The 21,257-nt window shown below is 35.8% G+C and overlaps 1 protein-coding gene across 1 annotated transcript; it reads right to left on the minus strand.

Annotated features, from left to right (window-relative positions):
• On the minus strand, nt 3,310–20,087 carry LOC105157426 (transportin-1). The gene is made up of 29 exons (XM_011073839.2): nt 19,694–20,087; nt 18,660–18,947; nt 18,041–18,130; nt 17,843–17,920; nt 17,663–17,743; nt 16,677–16,727; nt 16,413–16,498; nt 15,496–15,562; nt 15,351–15,407; nt 15,243–15,272; nt 15,101–15,160; nt 14,798–14,911; nt 13,843–13,956; nt 12,164–12,262; nt 11,053–11,178; nt 10,834–10,908; nt 10,561–10,632; nt 10,217–10,327; nt 9,581–9,664; nt 8,889–8,996; nt 8,210–8,311; nt 7,937–7,999; nt 7,771–7,845; nt 6,503–6,574; nt 5,380–5,504; nt 5,013–5,064; nt 4,855–4,923; nt 4,702–4,761; nt 3,310–3,984 (listed from the first exon to the last, which is right to left on the minus strand). Exons 1-29 carry the CDS (start codon nt 19,889–19,891, stop codon nt 3,901–3,903), a joined length of 2,691 nt encoding a protein of 896 aa, XP_011072141.1. The 5' UTR covers nt 19,892–20,087; the 3' UTR covers nt 3,310–3,900.

Raw genomic sequence — 21,257 nt, forward strand, 5'->3', positions numbered from 1 at the left:
TTCCTTTAATATTATTCAAATTTGTAATAACTAAGCACTGATTTTTACTAGTTGTTGAGACATAATCGCTTTTAAATAAAGGAAGGGATCGAGAGCTCTTTCAGATTTAGCTGATTTATTGAGGTGGTTTAATGTTTTGGGTCCTAGAACTCCGCTGTTGGCATGCTCTCAATGAGGGGCGTGACAGTTTTAGTGGTATCAGAGCCCAGATTATATACTTATATGCATGGGTATATGTGATGATAAAACTATAGGCGAGGGGGGATGAATTTGCAAGGCTCTTTTCTGCATAATCGTAGGTTTGCCTCTTACAATAGAATATGGATGTTGCATGTTTAATTAAATCTTAGTTAGTTTTTGGAAGAGAAAGGTGCAGTAGTGAGGGTAGCATAGAAGGGTCATTAAATTATAGGGGCGATTAACAGTAGGTTAATTAAGTTTGATAGTAGAAATCATGGAAAGAGGATATTCATTAATGGGCTACTGAGAACATGTGGACTTATTAGTAGTAAGGAAAATATTTTAATTTTATTTAAAGAAGGGTAAAGATATTATAGAATATAATCTCGTTAAAATAATTAAAGACTGATGAGAATTGGCTTTGAGTTATTCCAGGACACGAGGTAAGTGGATTCTTCCTTCTATTATGTGGTTAAATAATTGTGTCAAGCTAAGACTAAATATGTATATGTGAAAATTATCAATCCTGCAAGGTGCTTCGCATGTATTAAGTTATTGATGCTTTTTCATCATCGGACTTTTCTTATCTAATCAAGTCATATATTGTTTAATATCAAATACTTCACTGCATTAAAAGCGTACAAGTAATATAATTGAATTGTGGTATCAAACTTAATCTGGCCAAAATGATAAATATTACTTAGACAAAGTACATGTTGAGTGTTACTTTGCAAATGAACCATATTCCCTCTTTTTCCCGGAATTGCTCTCATAAATAGGAACAGAGGTGAGTGCATGTGTGTCTGTCATTTGTTTTTGAGAGCTTGAAAATGTGATAGTTTCTCTTGTTTTTGAAGTTTTAGTATTTCAAGTTATTTATATGCATATATCCACGTGTAACAGAGTGTAGAGACCATAATTATTTTTGGATTGTACAACTTACAGTTATGCTCATGACTATTAGAAAGTTAATGAAAGGAACGGGTTCCAACTCTTAAGCGGGTTAAAAGTTGTTTCGGACCCTCTCAATCAGGGTAAAGATTGAGATAAAGTAAAACCCTTAAGAGGGGATAAAATTTGTTCTGTACCCTCCTCAATCAGGGTTATAGACTGAGGCCCTGATCAGAGGTACAAGTTATTGAATCTAAACCCATGATCATACACAAATAATACAATATGGCTAAATAAGTGAAGTATTAGATCGTCCTTATTATATATTATAAAAGGCATATTCTTGTGCATCATTTTCCTTTATATGTATTACATTTATAACCTTTTCTTTCATCAGCTAACTTATAATTTATTATCACACTTGTCTTTTCCAAATGTTTAAGTGTGCTCTTGCACTAATACCTCAGTAGCGACAGGAATCACTTACTAGGCGATCAGTCGCTCACCCACTTATGAATATAGCAGCTGAGTTAGATGAGGGGAAAGATGACGAACAATATTGGAGCTAGTGAACCAAGACAGAATGTGGAAGATAGAAAAAAACTCGTGCTTCTATTATTATTTGGCTTTCCCAACTCTTGCCTTATTATTTGATCAAATTTTGTAACAGCTAAGCACCAATTTTACTAGTTGTTGAGACATAACCACTTTTAAATAAGAATGAAGGGATTGAAAACTTTTTTGGATTTAGCTAATGTATTGAGGTGGTTTAGTGTTTTGGGTCCTAGAACTCAAAGCACCGCTACTGGCACGCTTTCAATGAGGGACGTGACAATGCCGACTTTTTTGAGTCAGTTTAATCTGTTCAACCTCCAAAATCAGAACTTGATATGTATCTTAAAAAAACTTATTATTCATTCAAGAAAGACAACAAAATTGAAAAGGAATTTGATGTTTTAGGATGGTAGAGAGCTAACTCGATCAAGTATAAGTCTTATCATTTATGCCACTAGATATTCTTGCTATACCAATTATTATCGTTGCTTCTGAGGCTATTTTAGTGCCGGAAATAGAGTCATTGACAAGTATTGTGTTTTATTAACGTTATTAATATGTGGAGGAGATTGATTGAGAAAGCGCTTTTGAGCAATAAAAAAGACATGTACTATTTGATTGTGATTAATTTTATATTATATCATTACTATTGTTGGTTTGGTACTAAAATTTATTGAATGTAGAATAACAAGAAAGCGATGCATGTAGTCCTCCAAGTGTTGATGATGCTTTTGAAATATAATGTTTTTGGTGAAAAAAAATGTATATATTTTAATTTGGTTTGAGTTCTTTTTTTTTTTTAATAGTAAGTTATTTCATCCTTAACTATTTTTTTATCTCAAAATATATTTTTAACTTTGATACAAAAAGATTTATTCTGTTGAGGATAACTTTTTTTCTCTTTTTCATATTTTTCATCTACTTAAAGATCTTTGTATATTTTAGTTGGAATTTTGATAAATGTGAAGAGCACCAATTGTTGATGCTCATATTTGATTGCAATTGTTGATGCTCATGTGTGATTGCAAAGTTATAGCTTTTTTTATTATTTGAATGGATTGCTCGTGACTTACTCAATGATTGGACTGATGAGGTTGTAAGATTTATGTGGAGTGAATCTACTGATATTAATTTTAAAAATGAGTAATAATATAGGACTTTAGTTACCTCTCATTGTGATTATACAAATTATTCTTCAATTATCAATTTCCTTTCGTCGTATTATTTCTTTTCAGTCTTTTTGTGAATGTTTTCTTCTTGATTCTTATTTAAATTTTTTAACAATATATTCCAAATAGTACAACAATCCATATTTTTTTCAAATCCAAAGATTTTAAAAAAAAAATTAATTAAGCTCGAAATTGTGCCTATATTTTTCAACTCGGCGAGCTCGAGCTCAAATTTTTGGACAAGCTCAACACATTTGCACCCTAATTTATGTTTCTCTTTTTACTATGTTAGATAAATATAATAAAAAAAATTAAATAATGCACATGAGGCGAACTTACTTTAATCACTAAATATAATAAGTTTCCTCATTTCTTCTGGAATGTAGAAGAGGAAATCCTCCTTGCTGAAGAAAAGCCCTGTTGTGTTATGCAATCTTCATACACAGAAAAGATCCGATGGGCAATGCTGTAGTTTTTGACAAAATTAACAATAATAATCAAAGGTAAAAATAAGTTGATGTCCTAACAACAATGCAATGAATTGTATATTATCACCAGATAAAATGGTTGGTTGTGTCCACAATAATACAATGGTAAATCTTTAAGCATAATACACGTAATTTCCCTATTAAAACATCACACATCTGGTAGCTATATCGAAAATTTAATTGTTTTCAAATTAAGTTACAAATTTTAAGACCTAAGAAACTATAGACACCTTTCTAACAAAACTTTGTGGAACTTGTGGACTGGACTTTCTTACCAGGGCCATTGAAAGAATTTTGTAACTCGATAAATCCCAGAGGCCGAAACTCCGGGTCAACTTTTTTGAGTATAATCAGCCCAGGAAGAAAAGAGTATGGGAGTTCAAACAGCACATACCTGTACAGCAATTCCATGTCCAAGCCACAGCTTCTTGTTCCCAATTAAAATGCCATTTCAACAAATCGGAAGAACATGTAAAAAGACTTGAAGCTTCAACAAGAGACAATTTGTAAACCATGACTGAATTAGGTTGGGTCGCGGGAGTAACTAAACAGACAGCTTTGAATCTGCTAATCGTGCAAGAAAGCAATAGATGAAGCGTTTTCGAGCGCAAGTGTCACTACACTTGATACTTCAACAGCTTATTCTTCACATGTGGCTCCAAGGAGGACATGCATTGTTCCCATGCTCCATTCTTAAGCATCTGCCAAGGTTTCAAGAAGCATTATTTTTTAATCCCTTTCGAGTAACCACATGCACAATAGAAATACCTTCGTTCAGTTGCAAACACCATACTTGGGACCTAGGGGACTGACATATGGACTGGCATAACAAAGGAGGGGGCAAAGTGATTTTTGGCTAATGAGTCTCTGCTCTTTATCAAACTACCAAAAGACTGCATTCTTCATCCTCCACCACCATACTGCCTATGTGGCACGGATAGCTGGAAAGCTCCATTTCGGTTTTAATTATACTATTTTAGTCGGTGTCTCTCCACGCCCCACCCACCCCAACCCACCACACAGGAACCCATAAAACCAAGGGCTTAATCCAAAGGAGTTACTATGTCCATATTGTAAAGCGGAATTATAGTCCTATGAAGCAAAACAGATAAACAAAACCCAAATCTATTACTGACTAGGTTACTTTCAGTTTCTCATACCATAGGCTTTGGAACTTATTTAATTAATAATTCCAATGGTTCTTTTTATTTATTAAGAACAGCCAACGTGGTTCCCCAAGTCTTCAATTCTGGATACAACCATGAGATAAGGATGTCATAGTTGTAAATTCATTCTTTAACAAGATTCTATATCTATCTTCTGTGAAAGTAACCAATAGAGGCCCACAGCCATAATCAATAGGGTTACAAACATGTAGATAAATCAAGGAAAAAAAGAATCAGTATGAAGCTGCTCACTTGTTTATAGCCATGCAACACCTGGCAGACTTGATTGTGTAGGTCCTCACTCCTTATTTCCTGTTAAGCAAACTCAATGTGAGAAAGGAACCAACTTTTTTCCGTCTTCTGCCAAAAGAAAGGAAGCGACCTGTTTGATAATGCATCACTTACATGCCAACTTGCAACAGCCTTGCACATGAAAACAAGAGAGTTTAAAGCCCCAGATGGATTTGCTCTCACCTGCAAGCCAACAGTAATACATCGTGAAATGATAACCAAAGGTGGTGATGGCAGAGTAGTACAGGCTACAAGAAAAGCAAAAATCTTACCATTGCGCATAAACCTCTGAAAGCTTCTTCCTTCTCTATGTCATCACGTATCCTATCTCAAGCCGACAGATAATTAGATAGACTGATCAAATCAAGTTTTCATTGTCCAAGAAACAGATGTTAATTCATGATATTAAAGCTAATATCAACTCATAAGGCATTGTGCCTATAGACGCATTCACAACAATGCAGATGTGTTCCTAAAGTTTTTCCAATTAATATGTTAAACTTCTTATTCAGCATGCATCAGACAGAATATTTGGCTTTGACATGTGCACTTAGCTTTTTCCTCTTTAATATGATGCAACTGCCTTAAAAGTTAGCTGAAGGCATAGAACAGCAAGAGTGAGAAGGAAGTAAAACTTACATAGACAAAGCAATACACCATGACTGCATGAAATGCTCCATGTGTGGTGAGACCAGCTCCGGACAAACCCATGCAAGTCTTCCAAGTGTGATGGCGCTATTTTCTATGAGTGATTTGTTCAGGCCCTGAACAATCAAAACCGGAGCTATGAGAAAACAATCCAGTGTGCATGGCATGATAATTGAATGGATTGACCAAACAATCCAGTGTGCATGGCATGATGCTACCCTTGATTCTCCAATTAGATGGATTGACCAAACAACTACATGATACTACCCTTGATTCTCTGATTAGATGCATGGCTCTAGAACCCAATTCTACAACAAATACAAGTCCAGAGACAAAAATAGTTCCAATATCTCATAATAAAGTAGCATTGTATCTCTCTTGTCACTTTGCAGTTTTGCACATTCTATCTTGAAATGGTTTGATTTGAAAACCATGGCCAACTTTATTTAAAAATTTTCCAAAGCATCATAATATCAGTGTTTTAGTGAATTGATGAAGAAGCCAGGCGGCATGACTAAAGCCAAATCACTTTCAAACCAATGCCACAATGTTAAGCAACATGACCCACACTTCATCAATACATCATCTTGAAGCTCGAGTAACAGGGCGAGAATACAATTCAATCGAAGGTGCATATAGTAGGGATTTAGGAACTAGCTCCCAGTGCACCCAAAATCTTACAAATGAAAAAAAAAAAAAAAAAAGAACATTTCTTTCAATCTGACCATCAAGAATCCATTAAAATAAAGGGTTAATTACACTTAGGCACCCTCTAATGCGAAATACACTTTTCCCCAAAGTTAAAAAATTGCACTCACACCCCCTCCAAAAATTCTCTCGCCCTTTTGTTAGGGCGTAAGTGTAATTTCAAACTTCTTTGGTGGCAAGTGTAATATTGTATTTACAGAGGGGGTCTAAGCGTAGTTAACGGTAAAATAAAACCAGATGTTAGACTCTCCCAGCTGGATTAATTTATTTTAACAAATTATGTCCAACTTCAGTCAGTCAAAGATAAATCTCAGAAAGAGTACCACGCACCACCATTATGCAGATTGCTGAGTATAGCACAAGCAAGACGTTAGAAGACAAACAAGCAAAAACCATGGGTAATTACCTCAGGATGTTGAAGTATTGGAACCAAGCATGAGACTACAGTCAGGGCTACAGGAGAAATCTCCTTGTGAACCTGAAGTTTAAAATATAAAATACTAAATGTCAAACCTCATCTAATAAACGAAATGCAAAATAGAGTACAAATCTTTCTACCACACATTTGGAGTTGAAACTAGAAGATTCCACCGAACTATTGTTGAGCACCAGAATGAGTCAACGACATCAAAGTAGCAACCGAAAACATATAAATAAAAGAATTGACAATCAGATAATGGGAGCCAAAAAGTGGAGATATGAAGAAAGTTAGAATTATATATTTTTAACTGGTGCTAATTCATACGAGACATGAAATTAGAAGTAATGTTCCAACATAAAGGAATTTGTTATCTGAAGAGTCAAGGATCTAAACACACATTTAGTTACTATGCATATATGTATGTTAGATCTAGTCTATGCGAATTACTTCCTTACTTCCTCTTGAATTACCAAAACTGCTGTTCGGTCACCCATAATGTTGCAATTTCATGCATTATTCATTTTTAACAGTTATCCAGTAAATCAGTAGCATGAATCTAATGTGTAGCTGTTCCTACATACTACATCTGCAGCAACATCATTTAATGATCTTACCTTTTTGAAGGTCTTACATACTAGACCCAGGGAATTATGTCCCTTTGCAGGTTTCTCTCTACAATAATCCCAACTACTTTTTCAACCTCTAGAATATAAAGCTCCTCAGTGTCCACTAGAATAAATGAAAGTGTGAAAGATCAAAACGTCAACCGCGACTCCAGCAATAGGAGACTTGGATCAAACCCTACGAAAACTCACAATGTACGGGTATATTTGCAGTTGAGATTAGATTACTATTCTCCTAAAGCAACCACTCAACAAGAGAAAATGAAACAGAATAAGTTGCCAGCATGCCTGCACTCTACTTGACGGAGATTTTACAACTGTATACATTGTTCAGTGAACCTCAGAGAAAGTTTCTATGTGGATCTAGAATATTCAATGGAGCCAAATACAACTAATACAGTGGGGCTGAGAACAAAAAAGTATAAATGTCCACAAACTCACTTCCAGCTAACCATGGTTTTTCAGGTTGAGGTTAAGCATGAGAGCATGTCAAAACAAGCCAAATACCAAAAAAGAAGACAACAGTAACTTAAAGCAGTACAACATGCTAATGTAAGAGATACCAGGCTTGACTCAGAGCAATTACCTATTATCTAATCAGTTCAATATGCTGTGGAAAAGGGACCATACCTTTATTGCTAGTTCTCCTATAGCCCAACATGCATTATTTGCAACAGACGCAGTTTCCTTGAGCTTCGGGGTGTTCTGATGAGAGCATTTACTAATTAAATTATGAGAAATTGAAATTGAGTAACAAAACTACTTCCATTAATTCAGAATTGATGGTTTTACGTACCAATTGCTTTGCAGCAGTTTCTAGAAATTCAGCTAAACGAGGACGTAAATGAACTGGACAAACCTAATCAAAAAAAGAACCCTCAACATCTGATTGCATCAAGATATAGCAGCTGGAACATACACCCAAAGTTAAAGGGGGGAAGGCTCTCAACTGCCTTAAAAACACCACTTGGAGGACAAACCAATAACTCTAAGAAGCATAATCAGGTCAAGCAACAATAGGTAGCTTAGTAGTTGACCCAACACCAGAATAAAGTCATTCTCAACTTACTCTAGCAAGGTCTCCCAGCAGTGCAAAGGCACTTTGCCTGATGTCATAGGCATCATCCATACAACATTGCAGCAGCAAATCCCTTAAATTACTTTGTGAAACCTATAGTAAAGAAAGAAAATAAAAAGGGAAAAAGACTTTATGAACATTGGGAAACCTAAAATGCACAACACAAGGAAACATATGTAATTAACTCAAGAATACATATTCAGATGTTTCTATTTTAATTCTTAAAAAAGTCTTGGACTTAACTAGCAAAGAGTTTGGTCATACTATTACAAACTTATAAAAGAAAATTACTGTTACAGACTTTATAAAAAAAAAAAAGAGCCATACAAGGTAACCGCCAATGAGCAGAACCATGACATCAAACTTTTATGTAGAAATACAGGACGAACGAATATAGAGAGGACAAGGGCTTCAAATATCAGCAGCTTATCGTACCCACAATACCCAATAAAAGGTTCTTCCCATTTTTCATCCACACATCTATTTTTAGCATTCCTCCTAGCATCCTTAGTAAAGGAGCATCATTTACAACCTAACATATCCTCATATATTAGAGAGATAGCGCATTACAAAGATAACTTATCAACCAAAACTGAGTGGAAAAGCATGCTGTGTGGACATGAAGAATATGATGCAGTATGACATAAGAAGTTTTGGAAAATAAAAGTACCAAACTCTCTATTCCAGGACCAAGCCCCTCAGCAAGTCCAGAGAGAAGATCCAAACAGCACACAATGAACTCTTTATCATACTGTGCCCCAGCTGAAACAGGATCAACCTAAAAGCAAACCTTTGGTTTTCAGCCAAGAGATCAGAAATAAGTAAATGCATAAATTCTGTTAGTTCCCAGAATAGTAGTAAAAGAATACAGGCAGAATCAAAGATTAAATGTTTAAATAGAAAGGAACAACAAAGCTTCATTTCAGGAAACTATATTTGAGCATCAAGTTATGGAGCAGACAAAAAAGTGGTTATATGTTCACCATGCAGAAGTCGCAAACTTGGTAGCAATAAGAACAAGCAAACTGAGACTGGGATCAGAGGAAAATTAATAGAAGTCATGTTGAGTTTATAAGTCCAAATTGACATCATTTTCATTAAAAATAATAGAATGCATCAAGCACATTAACATTACTATATATGCACGCATAAGCAAATGAATGAAAATTCAACTATTGAGGCTCTACAGAAGATTTGCATGCCTGCTCGAGCAATTGTCTAGTGACAAAACAACAGACATGGAAAGAAGCAGTAGTACTTGAAGCCAGAACTACAGGATCAGGATTGACTGTTGAAGTAATACCAAAGTAGCAGAATACTTGAGCTAATGATTCAGTAGACAGATATCATGTCAATCAAAACCTTGGCTAGTTGTTGAGTCTGGATGATGATTATGCACCTCTGATACACTGGTGCTGCAAATTGTGAAAATCCGGTACCCAGTGCCTATAAAAAGAGCATGTTAATCTTCCATAAGACTGAAATGCATATTTGCAAAAGGAAAACTAGATACACAACACCACACAACACAATGCAAGAAGTCCATAGATAAAATGGTAATGACCCTTGTGACTGCTCATCATTAAGTAATTTAAACTCCTTAGACAGCTGTCACAAACACGCGATAGGGAAAAAGGTCTCCATGCTTTGTAATTCTTGTGATGAATGGTTGTTTTCCATCTTAACATGCAGGCAAAGAATGTTCAATATGTAAGATCCTAGTGCCCGTAATACTATCAGATAATAAAGTATTCATATCACATGGACTTGCAGTGCAAGACTTTTGTCAGTACTTCTGCAAGCTAATGGTCATAAAACCAAATAGACGAAATGCAACACAGTAAGAAAAATGTTCCATTTAATAAAAGCGACGACTATTTCGGAATAGAGCCAATTGAACCTTATGCCACCAGAACCAAGAAAAAATTTAAACTAGCACTTTCTTGTCACAGCAGAGTACACATGAAAAAATTTGACATGTTCAAGGATGACAGATACCTGTGCTATTGATGTAAAGCATTCCAACAGCGGGAAAATATCTTTGTCAGAATTCGAAAGCTGCTGCCACTTTGCAATCAATGGGGGCATCAAGATTTCAAGATAGGCAGGCTGCCATATTCAATATAATGAGACTAGCGATATTATTTGTTAACATAATGCTGAACAAGGGGAAAAGCTTGTTTAAAATAGAAACTAAAGCAAACCTTGAAGCCAACAAACACTGATCAGTGCAAACATGTTTAGAATAGAAAACATCTTTTCCTCAAGTGGTGATCAACAATAACATGTTTATAATAGAAATAACAGGGCACCTTTAAGCACATGTATGCATAATAATTTACCTGATTCAGTTCCCTGCCAACAGCATCTGCTAATGTCCCAATAGCATCATATACAATTCTAAGATTCCGCCTCTGCATACAGAGAAACCTATGAAAATGAGAAGCAACACAGAAAGGCAGCAGAATAGACACTGCAATAATTACAGGTGTTTTTTAGAGCCTAAACAAAGGTCTGGCACAGTAATGGGTGCTTTAACGCATGAACAAAGATTCTAATGCTCCTAACCAGATAACAAGAAGAAAGAAGAGGGAGGACCAGAAATGCACGTCAACCTGATATTTTCCAAAGGCCATCACTAAGTGTTGCAAAATGATATCCAACCGTGGTGCCAACTCTTCTGCGGCTTCCTGCATCTTACAAAAAGCCATTAGGATAAACATTTAATTAAAATTTGAACCCAATCACAAACAGTTTCCAGGAAGACAAAGGAGAAGATGAGGAAGGGGTAGATATTCGGGGTAGGGCTGGGGCAAACAGGGAGGCAAAAGAACCTCTTCAAGTGTTGCAAAAGCTGAACAAGCAGCCTCTTGCACCCTTTTATTATCGTCCAATATTCTTCGTAGTAACCCCATAAGAATTTTCTCGAATTGATCATGACCTTCTTGATGAGCAGTACCCTAGAACATGCAGAAACAGACAGCTCACAGATGATCTTTACATTTCACTACACAGTTGAACAAAAAATCATCAAAGTAATGCCATCATGGAAACCAAGCAAGCACCACAAAATAACAGAACATGGCAAGTAATTAGAAAACCAGAATCAATTTCAGTTACATGTTGGATGTCTGGAAAAATAGACAGTCCACTGAAAAAGAAGTATTAAGAGGCATGGTAATCTGACAGAAGATCATAAAATACAATTGAATAAATAACGAGAGCAGTCTCAAACAAAAATTTCAAAGTGAAATAAAGTTAACATTTTCTGATTCAAGCCACAATTGCAATGTCTATGTAACAAACTGTAGCTGTTGCCGAGATTATCAAATTGCTATAAGCTCGTATTTGATAATGCTGTGCCATAGAGACAGACTATTGTTTGGAATATGTTTTAAAGCATAAGGTGTTTCAAGTATACTGTACTACTTGTTCCCAGAATCCCACCTATTGTACCATGCAGACCCACGCATCAGCCTGACAACAGGAGAACTGCTCTTTACATGTATATTCATTTTATATGAAATGAAAAGGAGTATGGCAATTGAAGACACACTTAAGCCAAGAATCAAGCATGTCAAATTTGAAAGTTCCACTAATACTTGGAATTCTAAAGTGGCCCAAAATCCAGCAAGGTTTCAAGAATCAACTCAAATATCCACCACATGGTCCACACCTTAAGTGATAACAGCAATAGGTGCCCTCGTCTTCTTCACTAAGTGTTTCATTGCGTAATACACATATTTGATTATTGCATACAATCCTATTGACCCTCAACTTTGTGACAAGTATTGATTTCAATTATATGTGTTCAAACATCAATAAACAAGTAAGACGTTCTACAAACATACTGGGCACAGTTGTCACGGTTCTTCAAAATATTAAAAGAAAAGTCAAGATTGTTCTCGTTTTTCAAATGGAAAAAGAGGAATTATGATATATTACCTGAACAATGTATTTGCTGAAGCGAGACAGTGTCCAACAAGATATGCTTCGTATCAGAGGAAACTTGTCGTCTAAGAGTGGAATAAGAAATGCAATAATCTGCAGAAAAAAGAATATAAGCATCTATCTAGGGAAAACAGGTTAAAGAAAAAAGAACAAAATTATACTGATCATATTGAATCTGAATAGTACAGGATGATGAAAAGATACCACATGATAAAATTTGTTCCAATTGAAAATAAGTAAGCCTAAGTTATGCACAATCAGGATAATAATGCACAGTCAAGAACCATTAAGAAGCATTAGACAAGAAATATCGTGACAGGAAGAGGAATAGATTGCAAATATTCCTCACTTTTAACATCACAATCTATGAACCAGTAAATAGAATGATAGGACAAAGTTATCTGCAGTGTAAAGGATGATGGGAACATATACTTCACAATCACTATCAGTACTTCAAGCCTCATTTAAATAGTACATTCATTTTTTTAGACAGACCAAATGCTCAGATACAAAGAGAAATACCACGTTGCAGTTTATTTGGGAGAGGACTCAGAGGAGATCAAACAAAAGTGACCCAACAACCAATCTCTTAACTAAGTAATATCTTAAAATGCGCTAATTACGCCATCCCCAATTAATGACGGATTTTAGCAACTCATCCCTTAAGAAAATGAATCACAATGACCACTGTCTAACTAACAGACATAGTTCATAGTGACGTGACCCACATCTAATGCCATTCTATTAATTACTGAAAAAACAGAGCCAATACTGTAAATCCAGCTAAAGCTCTTCCATGTGTGCTACTTTGATGTGTGACCCTTTGTTGGTTTGTATTTTAAATGAGATATCATGTTCTCAATTAATAGAGGAAGATACATGGAGGAGAGTCCGGCAACCAAATTACAGGAAGGTTATTCGACTCCTTATAGGGGTTGAACGTGGTCGGACTTTGCATTTGCATGCTTTGCAACTATTGATTGCCAAAATCTAATTCATTTTGAGACAGTTCCTATAGATTGTAATTGTTTTCTTTTAACATCTTTGCAGTTAACTGTAACTTCATACTAAGATATACAAATTAAAGCATGCTACTTCATGCTCTCAGAATTATCATTTGCAAGATTGTAAATATCAAAAGAAAATGTGAATTGCAATCAAGTGACAGAATTCATAAAAATATTAAAAGCGAATTACAACTAGACCTCTGGATTTTCTCAACATTAACATGCACCTCCCGTTGGGCTCACCTCAGCGGAAGATGGATAACTTATAACCTTGCATTCACTATATTTCAAACTTTAGAAAATTACATTTACACCATCACTTGCAAGGGATTTATGACCTAAGATACATGAGTATGACCAGAGCTAAAATGGGAAATCATTCAAAATTGGAGATGGTATCACCATTTCCTATTGGGTACACTCAACCAGAGGATGTAATTGTCATATTAGTAAAACAATGAAGCCATCTAATTATCATTTCCAAGGGAAACAGTTGTGAATTATGGCAATTAACAGGAGACTCCGTAATTTAACCCTTCATATTTTTGGTGCATCCAGTTCACAATTGTGCCATAGGCTTTATAGCTCATTTCATTTGTCATATTCATTTCTGCTACTCTAAGATGTAGCATAAAATTACATTTGTCCAGTATTACTAAAAATTACCTCTGAGAGATGTGGATAGAGACCATTAATGCAACCCTCGCCTATTGCACCAAGAGCTAAAACTGCAGCTTCCCTGTCTTTCCAAGCTTCATCACCTGTAGCGGACAACTTTGCCTGCAAAGGAAATCAAAACATCAATGCTAAGCTTGAAAACCTTATCTACGAAGAATAAATCAGAGAATGGTGAACATAAATTGGAATAGAACAAAACAGAAGTATCTATCTTTCCATGTTCATCATGGCACACTATATTCTTCACCAGCGTCATCGTTAGCCTACAGACTATGACCTTTTTTTGGCCTTTTTTCAATCAATATAGGATATGAAAAAATGCATCTGATGCAATCAGTCCACCTATGTCTGTAGTTAGAAAGTAAAATAAGTAATCAGTGTATTTCGAGTCTTCATTTACTGACAGATACTAAGCCATTTCAAATTCTTGAAAATTATTATGCAGTAGATGAGTAAATGACTAAAAATTGAAAAAGCCACATTAGTGACATAAAGAAATTGACAGAGAGTGTCTTCAATATACACATCAAATAGCACAAACCACAACATAATCTCTGATTTGCAAGGGTCCTACTCTTCCATAGTCAAAATTAGTTCTTTATATATATCATACACCATCAATTCCAAATTTCTGTCTGAGATGGAAGAATAACAAATCAAAGCCCACAAGTGCAATTGAAATTGCCATTTGTTTCTCAGAACATCAGGGCAATGCAACAGTATTTGCAGCCTCCAATATATACCCACTAATTAACAGGACCATATCTGGCAAACTCTGATTGGAATTTCATAGAGAAAAAAAACATCCAAATTTTATCAACCAATCTTCAACCAGCAAATTCCAGTCAGGATCAAAAAGACAATATACAATCATGAATCAGGAAGGCAGAGCAGAAGCAAAGAGGAGAAACTAATAGACGCAATGACCATTCAACTTAACCACCTGAACAATGGGCATCAAGGTGGGCAAAATCTCATCTCCAAATACATTGGAGAGCAAATCTAGAGCAGCTGCACTGCACTTACGTAAATTCCAAACATTTACAATGTCATCATCCTGCAATCACAAAAGTGGAGAAGCTACATCAAAAATGTTATGCTAAAGACTTGAGAATAATACTAATTTAAAATCGTGAAGCAAAATGCAACACTGAAAATCTATTTATTGTGCAGATGGAATAAATATGAGATCATCCATTCCAGTCCAACCAGCTCCCGAGAATCAAGGACAAAATAATTTATATACCTCGTCTTCTACATCCTCTGACCCATGAAAACGTGATGAATGAAAACGAGGCTTCAAATCCTACACCATAATAATTGCTATAAGGAACATAGTTTATATCAGTATAGTATACCAACCCAATAGGCAAGAATTGCAATAGAACCTGATCTCGATCCGGAAGAGATCCATCCTCCTGCAAAGAAAATGACATAATGAATAAGAGACAATATATCACTCAAATAAGAATGAGTCAGAAATGAATCAAAAGTACCTCAGCTTCCAGAAGAGATTCATCATCATCAGCATAAGCCATGTTTGATAGCAAAATCTATTGAAGTACGTAAATACATTATTACATAAGCAATTGGCATAGCAACCAATTGGATAGAGTAACTAATCCATGGTATGCAACATACTGGTAAAAGACGCGGTAAAAATTCTCTCAGGTTTTCAGGAGGCAGTTCAGCTTCACAGTAAGCAGACCTGTCAAGCAAAGAGAGGATACTTAAGTTCAATAAGAGAGCTCATAATTCCAGAGTCGAAAGAAATGGCTGACAGAAAGCAATAAACAACATATTAAGATAAAAGTAGCAAATAAATGGGCAACAGATGAACTGAAATCCCTGCATTTATTTGCAAGATAAAAGTACCAACTTCTGGACATGCTAACAAATAGTAAACTTTTAGCAGTATTATGTCATAGGGATCCATCGGCATTAAATGTAACAACTTTTGGAACTCTTAAGTCTCAACCTATGAATTTAAAATTTGCTTTCTTAAATGTGTGGTGGGGTGTCTATTTACTTGCAGTCTTGGGATTGAGGGAACAGGGAACCTAATTGCTTTGATGGACTTTTTCTTTAAATTTTTTCTTTCTTATCCTAAAAGAAAGCATCTTCATCACTTGCATGATCGAAAACTAAAGTTCAGACACCAGATAGAAAAACTTTAAAAAGATTAGCTATCTAAGCGGGGAGGAAAAAGATACAACAGAGAAATGAACACAACAATAGACTGTAAATGTAGGCCATTGAAAGCATACAGCAGAAATTCAGTTTTTCCCAAAGTTCCATTTAAGATAACAGAACATTGAACTGAGCATTAAGTTCCAGAAAGAACAAGATCTGCTGCTAATAGTGATGGCATCCCCATGATCATTACAAATCATAAAAACTCAAGTTCAAAAATGTAGTTTATCCCTTCTTTAATAACGGTAAAGAAAAACTCAAGGCTAAAACATGGCACAGGATTTTTAAACAGCTGCAGCCACATAATCCCTTAATGATGAGTACTGATATAGAGATAAATATAGTCTTGAGAGCAAATAATGTACCAAAATTCACACGCTTCTAGAGCCACCTCGTCACTTGAGTCCTTGTTCACTAGCAACATATATTCAATTACATTCCTTACATGTGGCTGCAGTATCAAATTAAAATGTTATCAGAAATAGCAGCAAAAAAACTTTTGAAACATTATAGATCAGTATAATAATAGTCAAAATCAGCTGGCTTAACAGTATCCGAAAAGATGTAAACACTAGTGATTTTTAACGCTATACAATTCAAAAATGTAAAGGTGACAAGGAAATACCCACCTCCAAGACAGCAGAACGAACTTCAATCAGCTGAACAAATGCAGCACATACCTGTTCAGAAAAACAGCAAGTAAAAATAAGTGAACCCAATTAAATCATTTTAATACAGGGTCAATTACAACCACCTCCCTGAGGTTTGGCATAATAACAAATACCTCCTCGTTACTTGAGAAATTATAAATACCCTCTGATTTTAGCGTTGTCTCACAACGAGCCCATTCCGTTAGCCTCCATTAGGTTCCCATTCAATTTTTGCGGTGAACTAACTAAAATGCCCTTTCGGATTATAAATTATAATCTTATATATTTTACAATTTTCAGAAAATATTTTTATGGACTAATATTCCCTATAGATTATTTATTTTACCATCCTCCATTCTTTTTACATTTTTTGAATAATTTTTTTATTTTAAAAAAAGAATTAACAAAGATAAAGTAGTAATGTCCACTTCACCATCTAGGGACTATATAATTATTTTCCATTTGAGGGGAATATTTGTAATTTTTCAAACCACGAGAGGTATTTGTAATTATGCCAAACCTCAAGGGAGGTAGTTGTAATTTACCCTATGATATAACTGAATTACAAGTTAGAAAAGCCACCAAAGAGGTGTTGAAAAATTTATAAGCTCGAAAATATGTGATTCATTATGAATAACACCAGTTGCAAACCAGAGACCAAGGAAAACAAAGAGATGACTACATATTATAGCATTCACATGAATCACATCCGCTAACCCAATTTTGCTCGGACAATGTGAAACAGTACAGAAAACACACCGGATTTATTTAAAATTTAACGTCACCCACAATAGTATAAGAAATAAGAGAAAACCCAATAGTCTGGCAATCAATCCACCGAAAAGATAGAGAACTAACATATAATTTATATAAAACTGTTTCTATTTCCTTTAGCACGGATCCAAAAACAATAGCTTTCAACTTTTTTAACCAATTCAAGATGATAACTAAAAGAGTTCCCTTACCAGCCTCCGCACCTCTGGAGCAGGGTCATTCGCAAGAACAAATAAACCTTGCAAATATTTATCCATGGACATATAAAGAACCTGCATATTCATCAAAATAAAGTTTTGTGACATATGAAAAGGTAGCCAAGACGAGAGATGAGAGAGCAACAATTCCAAGCCTAATTGAGTTGCACTCACCGCAGGCATTAACATAATGTACTCATTAACTGAACTCAATGAAAGCTTTCTTAGTGTAGTATTCGGCGACTGGAAAAGCTGTTATCAGACAAAATTAAAGAGAAGATGAGATGTAAGTCAAAAATATTTCATTGCTTCCGGGTACCGGGTTGAAGGCAGGTAGGGAAGAGAGGGGCTAAAAAAGGAGATCATAAGAACCTGGAGGAATCTTGGAAGAAAAGCATTAATGGGCCGTTCTGATAATCCAGGAATATCAGAATCAAGCACTTGGGGCACATCTTCACAAATCTGCATTGACAGACACATTACGAGCCTTCAGTTGTAAACAGCACACTGGCTTCACATTTCTTTTCTCAGGAAGACTAAATGAATGACTAGGTTAAAGCCCCCAAATGAAGGAAAATGAAGATATAATTTATGTCCAAATGATTAAAGTAGGATAGCGTATTATAGAAACTACATATACAGCTCGACATTCTCTTTTTCCTGAATAAGAATAATTTAAGTAGAAAGATTAATGATTAATCTCAGGAACAGCTTTATGTTTGAAGGAGAAGGACTATACTCGACTCTCACTATTACCAATCCAAGATGACTAGAGCATAAAACTGCATCCAAAAGATCTTGGTTAAGTCAGATTGCATCATACGGGGACTACAGAGGTGCATAATACTAACATTACTTTGTTCAGATAATCCAGAACTGTGCATGAAGAGCTTGTTCAATAGAAAGCCAATTTGAAAACCACAAAGAAAGAATCACCAGGTTCCGAGATGTTGTGAATCATGCATAACCCATAAAAGCAAGAAATGTGTACCTTAGACAAAGCATCCATAGCACCCTCCATGAGATTGATATCATTACTATCTAAACACTTCACAAGAGCATGTAACAATTCAGGCCATCCTATAATTCCCCCAATCTGAACAAAAGTACTAATAATGGTCCCAGCTGTAGACCTGATTTGCCTATCTGCTGCGCCCATACACGGTAACAACTCTGACTTTATATATTGTTGGTTCACAGGCGGCGTGGTTTTGAATGCACTTCTGATGTTGTTTTTAAGAAGCAACCCTGCTGCTTGCCTAACCTCCACCGAAATGCCCTGTTATATCACATTCACACAGAAATTGATTAACTCATTACAGAGTTTCTACTCCAAAGGCAACTTAAATTATATAATGTTCTAGCAAGATCTTGTCAATCCCACAGCAATATACAAGGCTAAATAAATTAGCTTCCAATCTCAATATCAGAATTTCCAAATGGCTGCAGAAATGCAACCAAGTCAAGCTACACTATCCAATCACCTACTAGTGCAATCAAACCTTACGCCACATTGCCTATGAAGCATTTGAATTTCAATAAGAACTCAAAGCACAGCTTGTATCGATATTTCCAGTTTCTATTGCCATATAATTCGCCCTCCATCTCTTAGTATTTCAATCAACTTTCTGCATATTTCCTTTTAATGTGGCAACAGAACTTGCTCCATATATGGAGGGGCATTTAGTTAAAATAAACCAAAAACCACTGAGTTTCCCTCTCATTATTAATCTGCATGCACAACATAGCTTACACACATCAGTAAAACTAGAAAATATCAATTAATAAGTAAAACAGCCAACTTCATTCAACATTGGCCTAACCAATGCGTCCTCCTAAAACCTAACTGACAGATTTACAAGATTTGCTTTTTCCACCATGCTTTACAACACTTCCCTCACACTTGATCACAGCATAGATTAAATAGCACCGAAAAACTACAATCAACCATAAGCAAAATTCGAACTTTAGTCACCACTAAATCAAAAACAAGTTCCATAACCAAGGTACAGAAACAAAACCAACCTCCGCCTGAGCAAAAATGAATGCGAGATAATTGTTGAAATCGGGGAACTGAGAGTACTGCTGGAGCCTCTGCCAAATCATCGACTTGTCATCGGAGGTGGGAGCCATCTGCTTCTCCAGCAGCCCACAGATCTCCCGGAGTCCCTCCTCCTGAGGCTGCCACGCCGCGCCGCCCCCGCCGCCGCCACCTGACGCCATCCTTCTCTTTCTTAGACAGAAAAGTTAACCTGATGTTTTAAACCTTCTTAATAAAATAAATTAAGTGAGGAAGCAGGATAAATGTTGCGATATTCCGACAAGAATTTAGAGAGAGAAAGAACAGAAGCAGAGCCGATGACAATTTTGAAGGCTCTGTTCCGAGGAAGGAGAAGTCTGAAATTTACAGCGAGTGAAGTATTTGTGCTGGAGGTGGGATTCGATGCTGTCTGGTCCATGCTACACTCTGCAAAAACCAATTAAATATTTTATTTGCAATACAAATTAATTTTTGTTTACTTGTCAATTATAATAAAAATTTGTGATAAAAAAAATAAAATTATAAAATTTATTTTTTCATGATTGTCCTTGCACCCAAACCCTTTCCCATTTTCAATATAAAATAATTCAAAATAAAAATATTAAGACACTATTTATATTTTTAAAATCAAACTGAAACTAACGTTACGTTCATATAATGGTGCCTGAGTTTTATCATTGTTGCACCCTAATTGGCCAACCCACCTCAGGGGCTTGATAAAAAATGGAGGCAAAAGACCGTCAGATAAGGCCGCAAAAAGTCGGGGATTTTATTTAAAAAATGCCAAAAAAAAGAAAAATTAGTAAAGTAATGCCATTTTAAAAGTTTTAATAAAGTAAGCAACACCGCAGTCTGTGACCGCGGTGCCTCATTTTTTTTAAAAAAATAAAATAAAATTTCTGTGGCACCGCGGTCACACACCGCGGTGCCACAGAAAAATGATATTTTAATTGCCACCGCGGTCAGTGACCGCGGTGGCATGATATTTTATAAAAAAAAAACGAAAACAGTGAAGAACCGCTATCCCAGATAGCGGTTCTTCACTAAAATATAAAAAAAAAGGCAGTCAAACCTGCAGCCTGCAATTGCAGGCTGCAGGCTGAGGCACCGCGCTCGGTAAGCGCGGTGCCTCAGTTACATATTCACGGGCACACTTCTACAGTGTGCCCGTGAATATGAACATTGGATTGCAGCTCACACTATTTAAGTGTGAGCTGCAATCCTCCTTCACCATGCTCCTTCAACATTTCCTTCAACATTTTCTCACATTTGCTCCTTCAACATTTGCTCATCTTCCAGCATATCCTCGGCAATTCCTCCTTCTTCAACAATTCCTCCTCCTTCAACAATTTCTCCTCCTTCATCTTGTTCTTGTTTTTGCACAATTATTACATCTTTGTCTTTAAAAAAATTTAGAGCGAAAATATCGAATTTTGGCCCTATTGATACCAGTGTTTTATACGGGCAATTAAATCATCGAACAGAAGATGTGTCCGAAAATTCGGATACAACTTTATCAGTACGACGTGGTGAAATTGCTTTTTTTCG

The sequence above is a fragment of the Sesamum indicum genome, linkage group LG1, assembly GCF_000512975.1.
Source record: "Sesamum indicum cultivar Zhongzhi No. 13 linkage group LG1, S_indicum_v1.0, whole genome shotgun sequence".
Taxonomy (NCBI): Eukaryota; Viridiplantae; Streptophyta; class Magnoliopsida; order Lamiales; family Pedaliaceae; genus Sesamum; species Sesamum indicum.